The sequence below is a fragment of the Capra hircus genome, chromosome 7 (genome assembly GCF_001704415.2).
Source record: "Capra hircus breed San Clemente chromosome 7, ASM170441v1, whole genome shotgun sequence".
NCBI lineage: Eukaryota > Metazoa > Chordata > Mammalia > Artiodactyla > Bovidae > Capra > Capra hircus.
In genome coordinates, this window is record NC_030814.1 from 90,755,834 (window position 1) to 90,773,240 (window position 17,407).

Consider the following 17,407-nt stretch of genomic DNA (forward strand, 5'->3'; position numbering starts at 1 on the left):
CCAGGCGTCCGGGCTGAGCCAAGGCTGGGGGCGTCCGCTGGCGGCGCTATCCCCGCCCTCGGCTCCCAGGAGGGGGATTCCAGAGCTTCCCGGAGGCGGCGGGTGTCCGCGCCGCGCACGATACCGCTCTGCCCGCGGAAACTCCGCGCGCTTCCGCGGATGCCCCTGGCTCCGGCCGGACTACCCAGCGCTCGGCGTTCAGGGCCCCGCGCGACGCCCGCTTCCCACGCCGTCCTTCCAGAGCTGGGCTAAGGTGCAATTTTGCTCCTCCTTTCCCCTCCCTCCTCTTGTCTCCTCCTTTTTCTCCCCTTTTCACCCTCCTCTGAGCCCAGCCAAAGGGCACACCTGATCTTTCTCCTCCTCCTTCCCCTCCTACCTTCTCCCTGGGGGCCCTGCCGAGGAAGAGGGCCCAGAAGAGGGCATGCGGGTCCCCCGCTGACAGTGGCCAGGTTTGGGGTGACACGCGCTCAGATGGCCAAGTGGCTCCGAGACTACCTGAGCTTTGGCGGTCGGCGGCCCCCTCCGCAGCCACCCACCCCCGACTACACCGAGAGCGACATCCTGCGGGCCTACCGCGAGCAGAAGGATCTGGACTTTGAAGACCCCTACGAGGATGCCGATAGCCGCCTAGAGCCCGATTCCTCCGCGGGGCCCGGGGACTCCAAGGGTCCTGGAGACGCGAAGTACGACTCTCCAAAGCACCGGCTCATCAAGGTGGAGGCAGTCGACATTGCCAGAGCCAAGGTCTTGCTGGGAAGCCCCGGGGAAGAGGTGCGTGGCTAAGTCCCCTAAGCTGGGTGGGCCCCGGAGACTGGGTGGGGAGGGCCAAGCTGGCACCCCCACCCTGGATTTTGGGGAGCTTGTTTAGGTGTTACCCCAGGGGCAGACCAGGGCACCAGCTCACTTCCCCCAATCCCCCCACCTGCTCGGCAGTTTGATGTCTGTCTCCTTTCAATGCACAGTGCTGGCTGCCCGCCTCCCTCTCTCATTGGCTTTGTACCCCTTTCCTCCAGCTTCCTAAGTCTTCCCTTCTGGATCCCTTCCCCCAGCTTCCCTTCCTCTTACAAGCTGAAGGGATCTTCCTCAAACAGATCTGAGGGAGTCGGTTTCCTATGGGGCACTTCAACATCCTCACCACCCCTCTGCACCCTTCCTCTGTTACACTCCCATTTTACGGAAGTGGAAACTGAGGCTCACAGAAGAAAAGTGACTGGCCCCAGGTCACAAGCTTGTTTAGAACTTGAACCAGACTTGCTTCCAATGCCCATACTTTTTTTTTTCTCCCTAAATGATCAGAAGGTCCACCATACACCATCAGCAGAGACAGAAAAGACTTCAGGGGGAATTATGGGAGGCTGTGTCTGGTAGCGGGGCTTCTCCGGCGGCTCGGATGGTAAAGAATCCACCTGCGATGCAGAAGATCCGGGTTCCATCCCTGGGTCGGGAAGATCCCCTGGAGAGGGAAATGGCAACCCACTCCAGTATTCTCACCTGGAAAATGCCATGGGCAGAGGAGCCTGCCTGGTAGTGGTTAGTGGCACAGAGAAAGGTAGGAGGAGGCAGGGACTCGGGGAAGCAGACAAACTAGGATCAAACCCTGCCTCTGACTTACCAGCTGTGTGACCCTGAGCAAGTCACTTGCCCAGTATGTGCCTTGGTTTCCTCATCTATAAAATGGGGATAAAGTACTTACTGAGTGTTGGTACTACCAGTAAATATATTTGAAGTCTTTTAGAACAGTATTGGCACCTGATAAACATTAAAATGATTGAAAGAGGGAGGTAGGGGTCAGAGGAAGAGAGGAAGGGATGATCTACTTGCAAACACTTGTGGGTGGAAAAAAAAACCACTTGCTTTGACAGGGTGTGTCAGATAGATCAGAGACAGCAGGCAAGAGGTGTACTGTACCCATGCTGGGCATGCTGGGCACAGCATGGGTACCCAGAGCTAGGCTTGGTCCCCCTGAGTCCTTGACCCCCTCTCTTGCCTTTCTCTGTCCAGTCAAAAGTCGACACCGAGTACTCGGACCCCTTTGATGCCCAGCCCCATCCACCACCCCCGGATGATGGCTACATGGAGCCCTACGATGCCCAGCGGGTCATGAGTGGTGAGTGGGCAGGGCTTGGAGGAAAGGTGTCAGGCTCCCAGGTGGGAGTGAGAGCTGACCAGTGTCCTTGGCCTCCCAGAACTGCCATGCAGGAGGGTGCAGCTGTATGACACCCCCTATGAGGAGCAGGACCCAGAACTGGGAGATGGGACCCCTTCAGGGCGGAAACCTCGACAGAGTCGGCTGCCCCAGGAGGATGAGCGGCCAGCAGACGAGTATGACCAGCCCTGGGAGTGGAAGAAAGACCATATCTCCAAGGCATTTGCAGGTGATTCTCTTACCCTGATTTCTGAAGATCTGTGTCCCTCTGTTTTTTGCTCTGGTCATATCCCCTGTTTCAACTAACAAAGTAAACCACCATCACTTGTCACTTTGGTAGTTTGTTAATTCTCACTAAAGTGTGAATGACTGATAGTCATATGTTTCTTTTTCCAGGAGAACCTGTATCTTCCTTGGAAACTGAAACTCCTTTAATTAATTAATTTATTTTTATTTTATCTTATTTTATTGACTGTGCCATAAGGCTTTCAGGACCTTAGTTCACTGACCAGGGATTGAACCCAGGCCTTTGGTAGTGAAAGCATGAAGTCTTAACCACTGGACTGCCAGGGAATTCCCTGTAACCTCTTTTCAAGTGCAGTGGAATCTACTCATCTGCTTACTATAGTGCAGGAATAGGCTTTGGTGTCAGGACTGGGTTTGTGTCTCTTACGACTTTATCTCCCTGAGTCTCAGTTCTCTAACTTGTGCCTATTGAGTAGAGCACTTGTAAACTGAGTGCTAAAGCACTCAATTACACGGGAGCTTTGGGGAAGAGAGAAGCATTTCTTAGAGTCAGTTTCTGAGTTGGGTGAGCTTGGACAAGTCTCTGAACCTCAGTTTCCTCTTCTGTAGAAAGAGGAATAATAAGGTCACTTAGGGCTTCCCTTGTGGATCAGCTGGTAATGAATCCACCTGCAATATGAGAGACCTGGGTTTGATTCCTGGGTTGGAAGATACCCTGGAGAAGGGAAAGGCTACCAACTCCAGTATTCTGTCCTGGAGAATTCCATGGACTGTATAAGTCCATGGGGTCAGAAAGAGTCGGACACGACTTCCGCTTTTCACTTTCAAGGTCACCTTTAAGAAATAAACTCCAGGAAGAGTTGTGCGAATGCAAATCTGCCCAAGAAGTTGTATAATTGTGAGGGAAATTGGAGCTAGTGCCTCAGTCTACCAGTCTGTATATCAGGGGCGGTTGTCTAACTCTGGGCTTTCCTGGTGGCTTAAATGGGAAAGAATCTGCCTGTAATGCAGGAGACCCAGGTTTGATCCCTGATCGGGAAGATCCTCTGGTGAAGGAAATGGCAACCCACTCCAGTATTCTTGCCTGAAGAATTCCAAGGACAGAGGAGCCTGGTGGTCTACAGTCCATGGGGTTGCAAAGAGTTGGACATGACTAAAACATCTATTTCTGCTTTATTGACTGTGCCAAAGCCTTTGACTGTGTGGATCACAATAAACTGTGGAAAATTCTTCAAGAGATGGGAATACCAGACCACCTGACCTACCTCTTGAGAAACCTATATGCAGGTCAGGAAGCAACAGTTAGAACTGGACATGGAACAACAGACTGGTTCCTAATAGGAAAAGGAGTACGTCAAGGCTGTATATTGTCACCCTGCTTATTTAACTTCTATGCAGAGTACATCATGAGAAACTCTGGGCTGGAAGAAGCACAAGGTGGAATCAAGATTGCCGGGAGAAATATCAATAACCTCAGATACGCAGATGACACCACCCTTACGGCAGAAAGTGAAGAGGAACTAAAAAGCCTCTTGATGAAAGTGAAAGAGGAGAGTGAAAAAGTTGGCTTAAAGCTCAACATTCAGAAAACAAAGATCATGGCAATCTGGTCCCATCACTTCATGAGAAATAGATGGGGAAACAGTGGAAACAGTGTCAGACTTTATTTTGGGGGGCTCCAAAATCACTGCAGATGGTGACTGCAGCCGTGAAATTAAAAGATGCTTACTCCTTGGAAGAAAAGTTGTGACCAACCTAGATAGCATATTCAAAAGCAGAGACATTACTTTGCCAACAAAGGTCCGTCTAGTCAAGGCTATGGTTTTTCCAGTGGTCATGTATGGATGTAAGAGTTGGACTGTGAAGAAAGCTGAGCGCTGAAGAATTGATGCTTTTGAACTGTGGTGTTGGAGAAGACTCTTGAGAGTCCCTTGGACTGCAAGGAGATCCAACCAGTCCATTCTAAAGGAGATCAGTCCTGGGTGTTCTTTGGAAAGAAGGATGCTAAAGCTGAAGCTCCAGTACTTTGGCCACCTCATGCGAAGAGTTGACTCATTGGAAAAGACTCTGATGCTGGGAGGGATTGGGGGCAGGAGGAGAAGGGGATGACAGAGGATGAGATGGCTGGATGGCATCACCGACTCGATGGACGTGAGTCTGAGTGAACTCCAGGAGTTGGTGATGGACAGGGAGGCCTGGCGTGCTGCGATTCATGGGGTCGCAAAGAGTTGGACACGACTGAGCGACTGAACTGAACTGAACTGAACTGAGCGACTAACACATTCTACATTCTCTATGACTTGGCCAAAATCTCGCAGAACTCCCCACTTGCCCCTCTAGCTACGTCCCCTGCTCTCTGATTTATCATTCAGGAAACTGGCCACCCTTCCATGCTACCAGATTCAGGAATGACCACACGCCTTTCTTCTGAAGGCTAATTGGTTGCTGGTGTACCAATCATTCCCCAGCCTTAAACCCAACCCCTCTTCTTCTGGATTCTGGTTGCCCTAGGCTGGCACCGCCTTCCTACTGAAATTCCATTGGCTTGCTCCTATCTCACCCTCTTGAGATAGGTGGGACTTAACCATTTTCTCTTTAAACCTTCTCCTCCAGTTCAGTTTGACAGTCCAGAGTGGGAAAGAACCTCGGGCTCAGCAAAGGAGCTCCGGAGACTGCCGCCCAGAAGCCCCCAGCCGGCAGAGCGCGTGGACCCGGCCCTGCCCCTGGAAAAACAGCCGTAAGTGAGGAAGCTGAAGAAGGAAGAGCCGGGTTGAATCCCTCCCTTCCCCATACTAGTAACAGATTCCTCGGACCAGGTGGGCTGGAGGAACTTGGATTCATTCATTCACTTCATTCTTCGACTAATCTTCACTGAGCGACAGAGCCTGCTGTGTGCTAGACACCCAGCTTGGTGCATAGCAAAGCAAGTGTCTCCCCTCCCTCTGGCCTCAGATTCTGGGTTCAAATCCCTTCTCTGTAATTTTTGGTTCCGTGACCTTGAGCAAGTCACTCAACCTCTCTGAAGCTCGGGCTCAACACTTCCAAGAGAGTGCCTGCCTCACACAGAATAGGGATTTCCTCCCTTTCCTTGGGTGGGATTTATAAGCCTGAGAGTGAAGAGACAAAAATCATTCTTACCCCCAAGAGATCTTGCGGTGAAAGTGGGAGGATCAAGATTTTGAAGGAGTTCCAACTTTAGGCTGGAATGAAGCTCACAAGCTGTGAAAGTCTGGGTGTTCTGTGTTCCTCTAGCCTAGATGTTCCTCAAAGAACTCCCTGAGCCCTGAAAGCCCAGCCCTGTGAGTACCAGGGTGTGTTTAGCACAGCCATTCCCAAACCTTTTAGGTGGCTGATACAGGACTACCTAATTAACACAAGCATGGGGTATTTTCTTCCAATACAAACAACTTCTTGGTACTCATTGGTCTTTGACACTTTGCTCCCTCTGTTTGCGCATGTTAAAGAAAAATATTATGTAAAGAATGTATAGGTAGATGGGGATATGTTGCTGTTGTTCAGATGCAAAGTCGTGTCTGACTCTTTGTGACCCCATGGACTGCAGCACTCCAGGCTTCCCTGTCCTGCACCATCTCCCAGAGTTTGCCCAAGTTCATGTCCATTGAATCGGTGATGCTGTCCAACCATCTCATCCTCTGTCCTCTTCTTCTTCTGCCTTCAGTCTTTCCCAGAATCAGGGTCTTTTCCAATGAGTCAGCTGTTCGCATCAGGTGGCCAAAGTATTGGAACTTCAGCTCAGCATCAGTCCTTCCAAAGAGTATTCAGGGTTGATTTCCTTTAGCATTGACTGGTTTGATCTCCTTGCTGTCCAAGGGGCTCTCAAGAGATGCAGGATGCAGCAAGCCTCCTGAAAGTGATGTGCAAGTGATGCAAGTTGGAGGGAGGGGTTGAGGACACCTGGGCACTCAGCTGAGAGAGGCTGCAAAGACCAAAGTCAAGGGTACATGTTGAATTGGAGCAGCTGCAGGTGGACCTGGGTTTACCTGCCTCCCAGAGAGACCCTTGTCTGCCTGAAAACCAAGTTCCTCTTGAGAAATCCAAGGGAATTTGTCTCCCTTGTTTGCCTGGATATCACAAGTCCTTGAATGAGCTGTGCCTGCATCCAGCCCCAGGATGTGTTGGAAGGGGGATCGCCTTCAGGAGACATCTGTCCCCACCCCCTAGGTGGTTCCACGGCCTGCTGAGCCGGGCAGATGCCGAGAACCTCCTGTCGCTCTGCAAGGAAGGCAGCTACCTTGTGCGGCTCAGTGAGACCAGCCCCCAAGACTGCTCCCTGTCCCTCAGGTGAGGCCCCAATTCTCTGGAGGGACAGAGGGTCACAGGACTGCATGCCTTCGACTGTCAAGCTTTTGACTGAATTCAGCTGGAGAAGCAGAGTGTGGCTTCAGGAGCCAATGGGCGGGATTTCCAGGGCAGATGGACAGAGCTTTCAGGCCAGGGGGTGGGGCTTATGGGAGCTGTTGGCTGAGCTTCTAGGTCAGAAGGCAGGGCTTTCAGAGAGGGTACCTGCATGGTTCCGACTGAAAATGAGCTCCCTGTCACTGGAGGTATGCAAGAAAATGGAGAGGAAGTCATATAGTAAATCTAGAACTTCAGTGAGATGAGGAACTAGGTGTCCAAGTTTCCTCTGGACTCCTCCCAGGTTTAAAAGTGTATCCATTTGTGTCAAACCAGGGCCAAAATCTCAGTGGCCCTGTAGACGTTTGAATTTGATACCCTGGTTCTATGTGCTTCTCTGCCTAAGATTCTAAGTGTGTCTGATTACAAAACACTCCTAAGATTCTACCAGATTTCTGAGTGTGAGATTCCTAAAAGGTCAAGATTGAAGAGGGTTTGGAAGTAAGTTCATATCCTGCCTCTGCCACTTCCTAGCTGTGTGACCTCAGCTAAATCATTCAACCTCTCTTGGCCTCAGTTTCCTCATCTGTGAAACAAAGACAATAACAGCATTCAGTTTGTTGTAATACTATGATTAAAAGAGGGGGGAAAGTGAAAAAGTGTTGAGAAGAATGCCCAGGAAACAGGAAGTGTTTAATTCATACTAATGATGGTGATAGGACCATTTCCAGGTTCTATGTCATTCACCTACCAGAGTTGTAAAGGAAAGGGACCCTAGGGAATTCCCTGGCTGTCCAGTGGTTAGGACTCCATGGGTGAGGGTACAACCAGGGAACTAAGATCCTGCAAGCCTCATGGAAAAGCCAAAAGCAAAAAAAAAGGCGGGGGTGGGGGGAGTTGGAGGTCCCTTGATTGAGGGTAACCAGGATGGGTAGCACAAGGGGTAAGGAGGTTTGGAGAGAAAGTGCCTTCTGTGTTCTTGGGGAGGGACCTCCGACTGGGAGGAACTCCAGCCTGTCTTCACAAGGGACAAGCGCAGAAGGCATCCCACGGTGTGGAACGAGTCAACGGCTGATGCCAAGTGGCTGTTAACCAGAAATATTTGGGGATGCCAGGCTCGGGTTCCTAGGGTCATCCAGGGAGTGGCTTTAGGTTTGGAGGGTGTGGGCGGGCTTGAAGTGCTGGGTACCCTTTCTGACCTGACCCCTGTCCTCAGGAGCAGCCAGGGCTTCCTGCACCTGAAGTTCGCGCGCACCCGAGAGAACCAGTTCGTGCTGGGTCAGCACAGCGGCCTTTTCCCCAGTGTGCCAGAGCTGGTGCTGCATTATAGCTCCCGCCCGCTGCCCGTGCAGGGTGCCGAGCATCTGGCCCTCCTGTACCCGGTGGTCTCACAGACCCCCTGACTGGAGCCTCAGCCCTGTATGCTGGGCCGTGGGACCCCCGATCACTGGCTGCAAATGCTGGAGGTCTTTCCAGCCCCGGGGGAGGCTGGATGGAGAGGCCTCTGCTCCTCCAGGCCCTGCGCGGCCCCCTTCTGGGTTCTAGGGCCCAGCACTGTGTCTGGAACCCCTCCTCTGGCCTGGCAAATAAATAAGTTATTGTGTGTTTCAAGTGTTCTTTCTGAGAAGAGGGAGCTCAGCCCCTGAAGGAAGAGGGGAGGCAGCCCCGTGGAGGGGAAGGGTATCCCCCGGCTCTGTGTTTTGGGGGTGGAGCCAAGGTTGGAGCCTGAATGGCTCACAGGGAGGGACCAACATTCAGAGAGCTGTTGACAGGCAGGGAGAGAACGGTATGGAGGCAGATAAAACCTGGAGACAGCAAAGATCGGCTGATTAAAAAGACAGCAAAACCGAGGGGGCAAGGCTCTCAGGCCAACCCTGCCCCCAACTCCGCCCCTCCTTCCTATCCTGGGCCTGTGGCCACGGGCTGCCGAAAAGGACATCTGTCCCCATGGAAACAGCAGACGTGGGGGAAGGGAGCCAGGCTCAGCTGGTGTCACTTCAAGGTGATAGTCGGGCAGGAGACCCCGGGTGTGGGGGGGTAGCTGACAAATGCCAGGAAGCCCCAATCTCCCCCCTCACCCCCCTAACTCCAAGCCTGCCTAGGGAGGGGGTAGACACCAGTTGGGGAGGGGGCATGCTTCCAGCTCCAGGCACTGTTTGGAAGTGAGGGACATCACTTCTCTGCTAATTGGACATGACCCTCCAAGGATAAGAGGGGGAAAGCTTTCAAGCCCCCTCACCAGAGTCGTCCTCCAGGACCACACCCCCAGATGACTCCCTGATGGCTCAAATCTCTAGCACTGCCAAATTGCCACGGATACTGGCTTTGCTTTCTTCATGAACCTTTATTGGATGTTCTTGGGACAAGGGAGAGGTCTATCATAAAAACAAGTACGGGGTCTCTAGGATAAACTGCTGGACTCTGTGATCCCCTAGGAATAAGTCACATCTTTATATAGTCGCTGGGGGGAGGTCTTCTCTGGCTCTCCTGGGGTTCTGATTTCTCTTCCCACTTCAAGGAACCCTCTTGACCTTGGCTGCCTAGAGGAGCCTGGGCCAGGAGAGATTCTGACTGCAGAGATGGGGTGAATGGGTCTGGGACTGGGGCAAGATTTGGGAGCCAGATGCGACTTGGGGGTGGGGCGCTGGGGGAAAGAGATCGAGTAGAAGCTTTGGCCCTTCTGATCCTCACTGTCCAGCACCTTCCTTTCCACAGGCCATGCTTCACTCTTCCTTGGGGCGCTCCGGGGCCGGTATAGGACGTTGCTGTAGATTGGACTGCCTGCATTGGGGGATGGGTGAGAGATAACACCAAGAGGGGACAGTCATTTAAGAGAGCCTGGTCCTCTCCAGCCCACTTTCTGGGGGCTTTGTCTATGCCCCTGAAAACACACGGGTGTAGGGGCCAGCCTTCCTCATCCATTCCCCTTCTCTGCCCCCCAGCCTCGCCCTCCCTCCTTCCGAAAGGAGCAGGTATCAAAGTCAGAAGGGGATGCGTTCCCGCCTAGTCAAGCAGCTGCAGTTCCAGCTTTCGCAACGAGGGGGCGCGATCGCCAGGGGTTGGCGGTGCTCTTGGGAACCTTCCGCCCTCTGCGCAGCTACCTGCGCGGTTCCTTACCTGCATCCCCGTTCCGGCAGCGGCGGCGGCCCCAGATCCCCGCGCCCAGAGCGAAAGCGGCCACTGCCACGGCCACGGCCCCCGTCACCAGCGGCGCGAAGTAGAGGCCTGGAATGGGAGAGGGGATGGTTGGCGGGCTGCCAGAGGGCGGGGCCGAGGGGCGGGGCGGAGCTGAAGGAGGGTCAGGCAGACGGAGCTCACCTGAGAAGCTCTGGTCCTGTAGCCAGCTACCTGCAGCGAAGAAACCTGTGTCTCAGGCGAGCTCACCTTTGAGTTCAGCATCCTGCACCCCTTTAGGATAACAGCCCCTCTACCCCGTGTGGAACCTCAGGGTTCTTGCACCTCCCATGCTGTGAGTTCAGGCAAGTATTTGCTCTAAACCTCTTTCCTCTTCTGAAAAATGAGACTAAGCATGCCTATCTTGCTGGGTTATTGTGAATACATTCCAGACCCGGTAATAAACTCTAGTTATAATCACTTTAAAGTCATATAATCTGGGGACTTCGCTGGTGGTCCAGTGGTTAAGGCTCTGAACTCCAAATGCAGGGGCCCCAGTTTCGATCCCTGGTCAGGGAACTAGATCCCACATGCCAGAACTAAGAGTTCACATGCTGAAACAAAGATTCTGCATGCTGCAACTAAGACCTGGCACAGGAAAATAAATATATATATCAAATAAATAAATTCACCTAGTCTGATGAGAAAGCACTATTATCTGAATTTTGATAACTAAAGAAACAGGCACAAAAGAGTCAAGTCACTAGCATAAGGTCACAGAGCAAGTGAATAGCCCAGTGGGGATGTGCTTTCAGGTCTGTGTAATTGACAGGAACCCCAGCCAAGGCACTTTCTCCTGTGACCAAGACAAGACCCAGAGTTCCTAGCCCCTTCATCTTCCACGTTCTGAAGTTGGCAGTGATCCCGGGGTTTGGGGGGGGTGGCTTCCGATGGGGAAGCCAGCTGTGCCGAGCTGAATCCCAGCCGACCCAGCCTCGCTCCCTCACAGCTGCCAACAACTCTCAGCCTGGTGCCTCCGCTACTCCCGCCTCTGCTAATTGGTAATTGGCCCCCTTGTCCCTGGAAGCCAAGGGTTGGGGGGGGCGGTGGTGGGGTGGCCATAACACACCGCCCTGGAGGCAGGCAGTGGGCAGATCCTGCCAGCTGGAAAGAAATGGGCATCTCTTGAAGCTAGGAATCTGAGTGGTGCTTCATTTTGCCTGATAGGAGCCAGGCAGGTGCCCAAAGCCCTGAGGAACAGTGGAGAGCGCAAGACCGCAACAGGTCAACTTGCAAACTCTGCAGGGTTTGACCCTTATGTGGGTGTCAGGCAGAGTTGGGGAAATGTGTGAGTCGGGCTCTAGAGAAAGCTGCCTGCATCCCGGCATGTGTGGGTGGCTGGACGTGTCTTGGCCCTGGCTGGGCCTTAGCTTTATTCTCTGTGAAAGGAGGCTGCTGGCTAAGCTAATATGGAAAGTTCCTTCCAGCCTTGGGAGTCAATAGTTTTCTTTCTTGTCTGTTTGTTTTGTGTATGTGTTTTATTTTTGGCCCTGTGGAATTGAAGCCGTGCCCGCTGCAGTGGAAGCATGGAGTCCTGACCACTGGACCACCATAGGGAAGTCCCGACAGTCAATGGCTTTCAATTCTAGGTCCTGGAATTCTAGAGTTTTCTGCTCTTACATACTCTGTGATTGCAAAAGGCTAAGAGTTATCTATTCAAAGTATTTCAGACCCTACAATTCTAAGATTCTAGAATCTTCCATGTCTTTGTTTCAGTGTTTCTCAACCTTTTTTTCATTATCAGTCCCCTAAGAAGGCTTTCTAAGAACCTTCATTTGTTCCCTCATGAAATGTTAATACCACAGATATGCTATAAATCTGTGGGCTATCTGCATATCTCTGCTTTATACATAAAAGGATAAGATTTTCTTTGCTCCCAAGAACCAATGTTTACCTTCTTAGGGGTGACAGTCCCCATGGATGACATATGCTGCAATTCTCGGAGCTTAGAATTTATACCCCTAGGATTCTCAAACTGCAAGATTCTGCTTTATGGTTTGAGATTCTAGAATTGTATTCGGTACAATACAACTGTGTCCATATGTTGACCAAAAGACAAGTTCTAGGGACTTCCCTGATGGTCCAGTGGTTAACACTCCAATGTTTCCAATGCAGGAGGTGTGGGTTTGATCCCTGATCGGGGAACTAAGATCCCACATGCTCCCACAGTGCAGCCAAAAAAAATTTTTAAAAATAAGTTCTAGATTGTTCATAGAGGTCTTATTTATAATAGCCCAAACCCAGAAGCTGCCAAAATAGCCATCAGTAGGAAACTGGACTGACCAGTGGTGATGGAGGGCACTGCACAGTAAAGGAAAAGGACGAGCCATTGCTCCACATACTGACGCAGAGGAGCCTCACAGAGTGTCGAGTGAAAGATGTCGGACACAGAATGCACTCTATGATTTCACTAAGTAAAACAGGAAGCCAGTTAAAATAGATTTATGCTGCTATAAGTCAGAATAGTGGGGGGGGGGGATGGCATTTATAAGGAGGCAGATACGTGTGTTGAGCAGGGTGGTGAGCACCCAAGTGTGTGCAGGTTGTGAGAATCCATTGCTGTGATTCGCGTTGTTGTTGTTTAGTCAATCAGTCATGTCCTATTCTTTTGCAACCCCATGGACTATAGCCCATCAGTCTCCCCTCTCCATGGATTTCCCAGGCAAGAATACTGGAGTGGGTTGCCATTTCCTTCTCCAGGGGGATCTCCCCAAGCCAGAGATCTCCTGCATCACAGGCAGATTCTTTACCACTGAGCCACCAGTGAAGCCCATTATTTGTATACATCCCTCCAAAATTCATATGTTGAATCCTAACCTCTAATATGAGGGTAATGAGAGGTCAGGACCTTTGGAGGGGTGGTTAGGTAGAGGGTAGAGCCTTCATGAATGGGATCAGTGCTCTTATGGTGGTCCGTCCAGTGGTTAAGACTCTGCCCTTCCAGGGAAGGTGGTGCAGTTCAGTCCCTGGTTGCTGAACTAAAATCCCACACGCAGTGTGGCACAGCATCCCTCAGTAAAAGGGACCCTAAAGAGCTCCCCAGCCCCCTGCTACTACATGAGGACACGGCTAGAAGGTGCAGGCTATGAACCAGGAAGAGGCTGCTCACCAGAGCACGACCTTGCTGGCGCTTTGATCTTGGATTTCCAATCTCTAGAATTCTAAGAAATAAATATGAGGTTTATAAGCCACCCAGTCTGCAGTGTTTTATCAGTGATCTAACAGACTAAGATATCCACGAGCCAGCCACTTGCGGTATGGGCATTTCTCTGTACGGAGGTTATATTTGAATAACACAGTTATGGAACCGTTCAAGAGTGTTTATGATTGTGACATACTGGAGCAGGGCGGAGTAACTACAGCCTGTGAGTCAAATTCAGCCCTCTGTGTTTTTTTTTTTTTAAATAAAATTTTATTGGCACTCAGGCCCTCCCATTCCCTTAAGCATGTCTATGGAGACTTTCACACTATAACAGCAGAGTGGAGTCATCACAACAGAAACTGTCTGCATCTGCAGACTGTTTCTAGGAATCTGATTTAGAGAATTAAGTTGCTAGGAGTTTAAGATTCTAGAAGCTTAAGATTTCTAGAAGTTCCAAGTCCTCCCTGGCTTACACCCCTGCCCCCCAACCCCATGCTCTCATACCTGTCTCCACCAGGAGCTGCGTCCCATTGCCCTGGGCCTCCTCCCAATCAGGGATCTCCACGGTTGCCCCACACACATAGAGTCCACTGTCATTGAGGCTCACGTGGTTCAGCTGCAGGGTGAGGTTGCTGGGCGGCTGCCAGGAGAGCCATCCCTGAGGCCCACAGACATCCTCGCTCAGACTGCCATTGATGATGTGTGTCTGGCAAAGGATGTCAACGTCCTTGATCCACTCGACACGGAGCTGCTCCCAGGCCGGGTCCTGCATCACCTGGCAGGCCAAAGTCACCTGGCTGTCCTGTCTCACCTGCAACAACTTCGGTGCCTGCTGCACAGTCAGGCCTGTGGCTCCTTGCAGGACAGGGGGAAAGAAGTGAGTGAGACCTTCTTAAGTGTGTGTGTGAGTGTGTATGTGTGTGTGCGTGACTTACTTCCCTAGCCAGCCCACAGGAATAAGGCAGTGAGAGCCTGAAAGCTTACTGTCTGTGTGATCTTTGCAAGGTCATTTCTTGCTGAACCTCCATGGCCCCATCTGTGAAATGGGTATAAGTCTCTCAGCACTTGTGAGATTTCAAGGTGAACTCTATGACATGTCTGGCTCTCAGCCACAGAAAGATTGCCTGGAGTGTGCCAGACCCTGATCTGGACCCTGTGGACACAGACACATAGGTAACTGAGACAGACAAAAGCCCCTACCCTTGTGGAGCCAACAGTCTCGGGGGAGAGACACAGGAAGTCATGAAATGAGAATCGATGGAGGAAAGGAATGGGGAGTGGCAAGAGATGATAAGGATGAAATGAGAGGGTGTCCTTATAGAGGGTGATCAGGGAGGGCCTCTCAGAGGAGGTGACATTTGAGCAGGGATGTGAATGGTAAGATGTATTCGGGGCTTGCCTGGTGGTACAGTTAAGAATCCAGCTGCCAATGCAGGAGACACGGGTTCAATCCCTGGTTGGGGAAGATCCCACGTGCTGTGGGACAACTAGGCCCGTGCTCTGCAACAAGAGAATCCACTGCAATGAGAAGCCCAAGCACCGCAACTAGAGAGTAGCCCCTGCTTGCCGCAGCTAGAGAAAGTCTGAGTGCAGCGATGAAGACCCAGCACAGGCATAAACAAATAAAATAAATCTTAAAAAAACGAAAGAAGTAGTCAGTCGTCCGTAAGGAATGGGTCATGCAAAGGTCCTGAGGCTAGACAGGGCCTGGTGAGTTGGTGGAACAGGGAGGAGGCCCCCAGGGTTGGAGCACAGCATGTGAGGGGGAGAGAGGGAGGAAGTGGGATCAGAGAAGTCAGCAGGGCATGGCTTTTAGAGACCTGTGGGCTGCGTGGGTGGAGTATGACGGAGGTGGGGAGGTGGGTGGGGGTGGGGAAAGTGGAGCAGTGCGCTTTTTTATCTAAGCGTGATGGGAAACCACGGGAGCAGGGAGGAAGTGTGGTCCAGTTAAAGTTAAAAAAAAATCACAACCATTGCCATGGTGAGAACGGACTGTGATCTTCACGGGGCAGGGGTGGGGTGGGGGGGCGGTCAGGATGGCCAAGAAACCAGGGTCCAGGAGACCAGTGATGGGACCCAGACCCTGGGAAAGAAGAGGTCAGAGTTTGAACAGATTTTGAAAGTTGCCTGCAGAAGAACTATAAGACCTGAGTTGGTCGCTGTTCCCCTGAAACTGTCGCAACACTGTTCATTGGCTATACTCTAACACAAAATAAAAAGTTTAAAAATAAATATTAAAAAAAAAGAAGAACTGAATTGGGAGGGAGGGAAAGAGAGATAGTGGCAGATTTCCAAGATTCTTAGGCTGAGGGACTTTGTGAATGGTGGCGACTTTAGGCCAAGATGGGGTACACTGAGGGCCTTCCTTGGCGGTCCAGTGTTTAAGACTCGAGCTTCCACTGCAGGGGGTGTGCGTTTGATCCCTGATTGGGGAATTAAGTTAATCTCACATGCCACACAGCCAAAAAAAAAAAAGATGAGGGACACCGAGTAGAAGCAGGGCTAGAGGGGAAAGAAAGAGTTTGCTTTTGGCCATGGGAAGTCTGGGGTACCTGTTAGATGCCCCCCTAGAAGGGGTGAGTTGCTGTCAAGTTCCTGGCATTTGGGGTGGAGTTGCAGCTGACCCTAAAGAGAGGAGATGCAGGGAAGAGTGTTCCAGGCAGAGGGGACAGAAGGTGCAAAGGTCCCAGATGTAGGATCAAGCTCGATGTGTTGGGATGAAAAAAGAAAAAAAAACAGGAGTCAGCAGACTGGCCATGGGGGAGAGAGAGGGAATGCAGAGAGCACAGAGAACAGAGCGGCCAGCAGGGCCAGCTCATGCAAGGCTCATAGGCAGGTCCCGGTGTGAATCTTATCCTAAGGCTCCCTCTGTGGATTTTAGCTAGAACCGCTCAACCCTTGTGGGCTTCCCTGGGAGCCCAGAGAGCAAAGAATCTGCCTGCAATGCAGGAGACCTGGGTTCAATCCCTGGGTGGGGAAGATCCCCTGGAGAAGGAAATGGCAACCCATTCCAGTATTCTTGCCTGGAGAATTCCATGGGCAGAGGAGCCTGGCGGGCTACAGCTCATGGGTTGCAAAGAGCTGGACTCTACTGAGCAACTAACACACACACAGAGTTCAACCCTTGTAAAGTTCTGAGTATCAGGGAGAGAGACAGGGTGTATTTGGCAGAGCGGAGAGACTAAGGTTTCAAGGGGGCTCTGAACAGGAGGGGCAGGCAGCTGGAGTGACGAGTCACAACAGGATCGGGGCCAAGGTGGGGAGATTCAGATACTCACCCCAGAACTGCACCAGGAGGACCAGCATTGTGCCTGGGGACCCCATTCCTGGCCCATCAGGCTCCTCTCTCCCAGCTGGCGCCCTGCCACCCCCTTTCCCCTCCCGTGCGACAGACTTCCTGCCACAGAAGCATAGGTGACACTCCGCCCCCACCACAGAGGCATAAGTGACACCCAGGCCAGCCAGCAGACATCCGGTGGCCACTACTGCTGGGGCTCCGCTTCCTGTCGCTTGTGCCTCAGTTTCCCTCTTTTATTTTTTTTTCCCAAGGCGAAAGGCAATACGTGTATGTGATGGAGATAAAGTGAGTGAAAATCTTCCTAAAAGACTACAGAGGGACTTCCCTGGCCATCCAGAGGTTACGACTTGGCCTTCCAATGCAGGCCGTGCGGGTTCAGTCCCTGGTTGGGGACCTAAGAGCCCACAAGCCGGGAAGCCGAGAAACCAAAACATAAAAGAGGAACAATATATTTTTGAAATATACATTTAAAAATTGTATTTGTTTATCCATCTTTGGCTGTACTGGGTCTTCATGGCTGCATGTGGGCTTCTCCTGTTGGGGAGCACGGGCTCTAGGTGCGTGGGCTCAGTAGTTGTGGACCATGGGCTCAGTAGTTGTGGACTGTGGGCTCAGTAGTTGTGAACCGTGGGCTTAGTTTGCATGTGGAATCTTCCCTGACCAGGGATCGAATCCATGTCCCTTGTATTGGCAGACACGTTCTCAACCACTGGACCACGAGAGAAGTCCAAAACAGAAACAATATTGTTAACACATTCAGTAAAGTCTTTAAAAATGGTCCACATTAAAAAAAAATTTAAAAAAAGACTCCATAAACATGCCAAGACTAGGGACACATGGCGGGGCAGGTGAGAGAAGGAGTGGGGAGGGGAGCAGATGGCACAGACCTGAGCAGGGGACCTAGTGGCAGCATCTCAGCATCAATTATTTTGCCCCTAAGATGTCTCCTTTTGGGGTTCAGGGGAATGGATTTCTGCTAATGGTTTTGAGTCCTGGGGCAGGTAAGGCGGGTTACCTGCCCCTACAGCTGGGAGAAGATTGCGGG

General features: G+C 51.6%; 2 protein-coding genes across 2 annotated transcripts; one reads left to right on the forward strand and one right to left on the reverse strand.

Moving 5' to 3' along the window:
• On the forward strand, positions 1–8,353 carry SHD (Src homology 2 domain containing transforming protein D). The gene is made up of 6 exons (XM_005682562.3): positions 1–771; positions 2,002–2,107; positions 2,187–2,375; positions 5,006–5,129; positions 6,575–6,694; positions 7,965–8,353. Exons 1-6 carry the CDS (start codon positions 472–474, stop codon positions 8,149–8,151), a joined length of 1,026 nt encoding a protein of 341 aa, XP_005682619.2. The 5' UTR covers positions 1–471; the 3' UTR covers positions 8,152–8,353.
• Positions 9,073–16,416, reverse strand: TMIGD2 (transmembrane and immunoglobulin domain containing 2). The gene is made up of 5 exons (XM_018050864.1): positions 16,343–16,416; positions 13,569–13,919; positions 10,067–10,096; positions 9,866–9,973; positions 9,073–9,529 (listed from the first exon to the last, which is right to left on the reverse strand). The coding sequence occupies exons 1-5, from the start codon at positions 16,386–16,388 to the stop codon at positions 9,180–9,182; spliced, it is 885 nt and encodes a 294-aa protein (XP_017906353.1). The 5' UTR covers positions 16,389–16,416; the 3' UTR covers positions 9,073–9,179.

What these genes read in the sequence shown, in the direction of transcription:
- SHD (XM_005682562.3), top strand. Translation starts at nt 472, where the DNA reads ATGGCCAAGTGGCTCCGAGACTACCTGAGCTTTGGCGGTCGGCGGCCC. An exon ending in CTGCCCCTGGAAAAACAGCC is followed by an intron (nt 5,130 to 6,574) that starts GTAAGTGAGGAA and finishes CCCACCCCCTAG; the next exon opens with GTGGTTCCACGGCCTGCTGA. An exon ending in GACTGCTCCCTGTCCCTCAG is followed by an intron (nt 6,695 to 7,964) that starts GTGAGGCCCCAA and finishes CCCTGTCCTCAG; the next exon opens with GAGCAGCCAGGGCTTCCTGC.
- TMIGD2 (XM_018050864.1), bottom strand. Translation starts at nt 16,388, where the DNA reads ATGGGGTCCCCAGGCACAATGCTGGTCCTCCTGGTGCAGTTCTGGG. An exon ending in GCAGCTCCTGGTGGAGACAG is followed by an intron (nt 10,097 to 13,568) that starts GTATGAGAGCAT and finishes TCTTCGCTGCAG; the next exon opens with GTAGCTGGCTACAGGACCAG. An exon ending in ACAGGACCAGAGCTTCTCAG is followed by an intron (nt 9,974 to 10,066) that starts GTGAGCTCCGTC and finishes CTCCCATTCCAG; the next exon opens with GCCTCTACTTCGCGCCGCTG.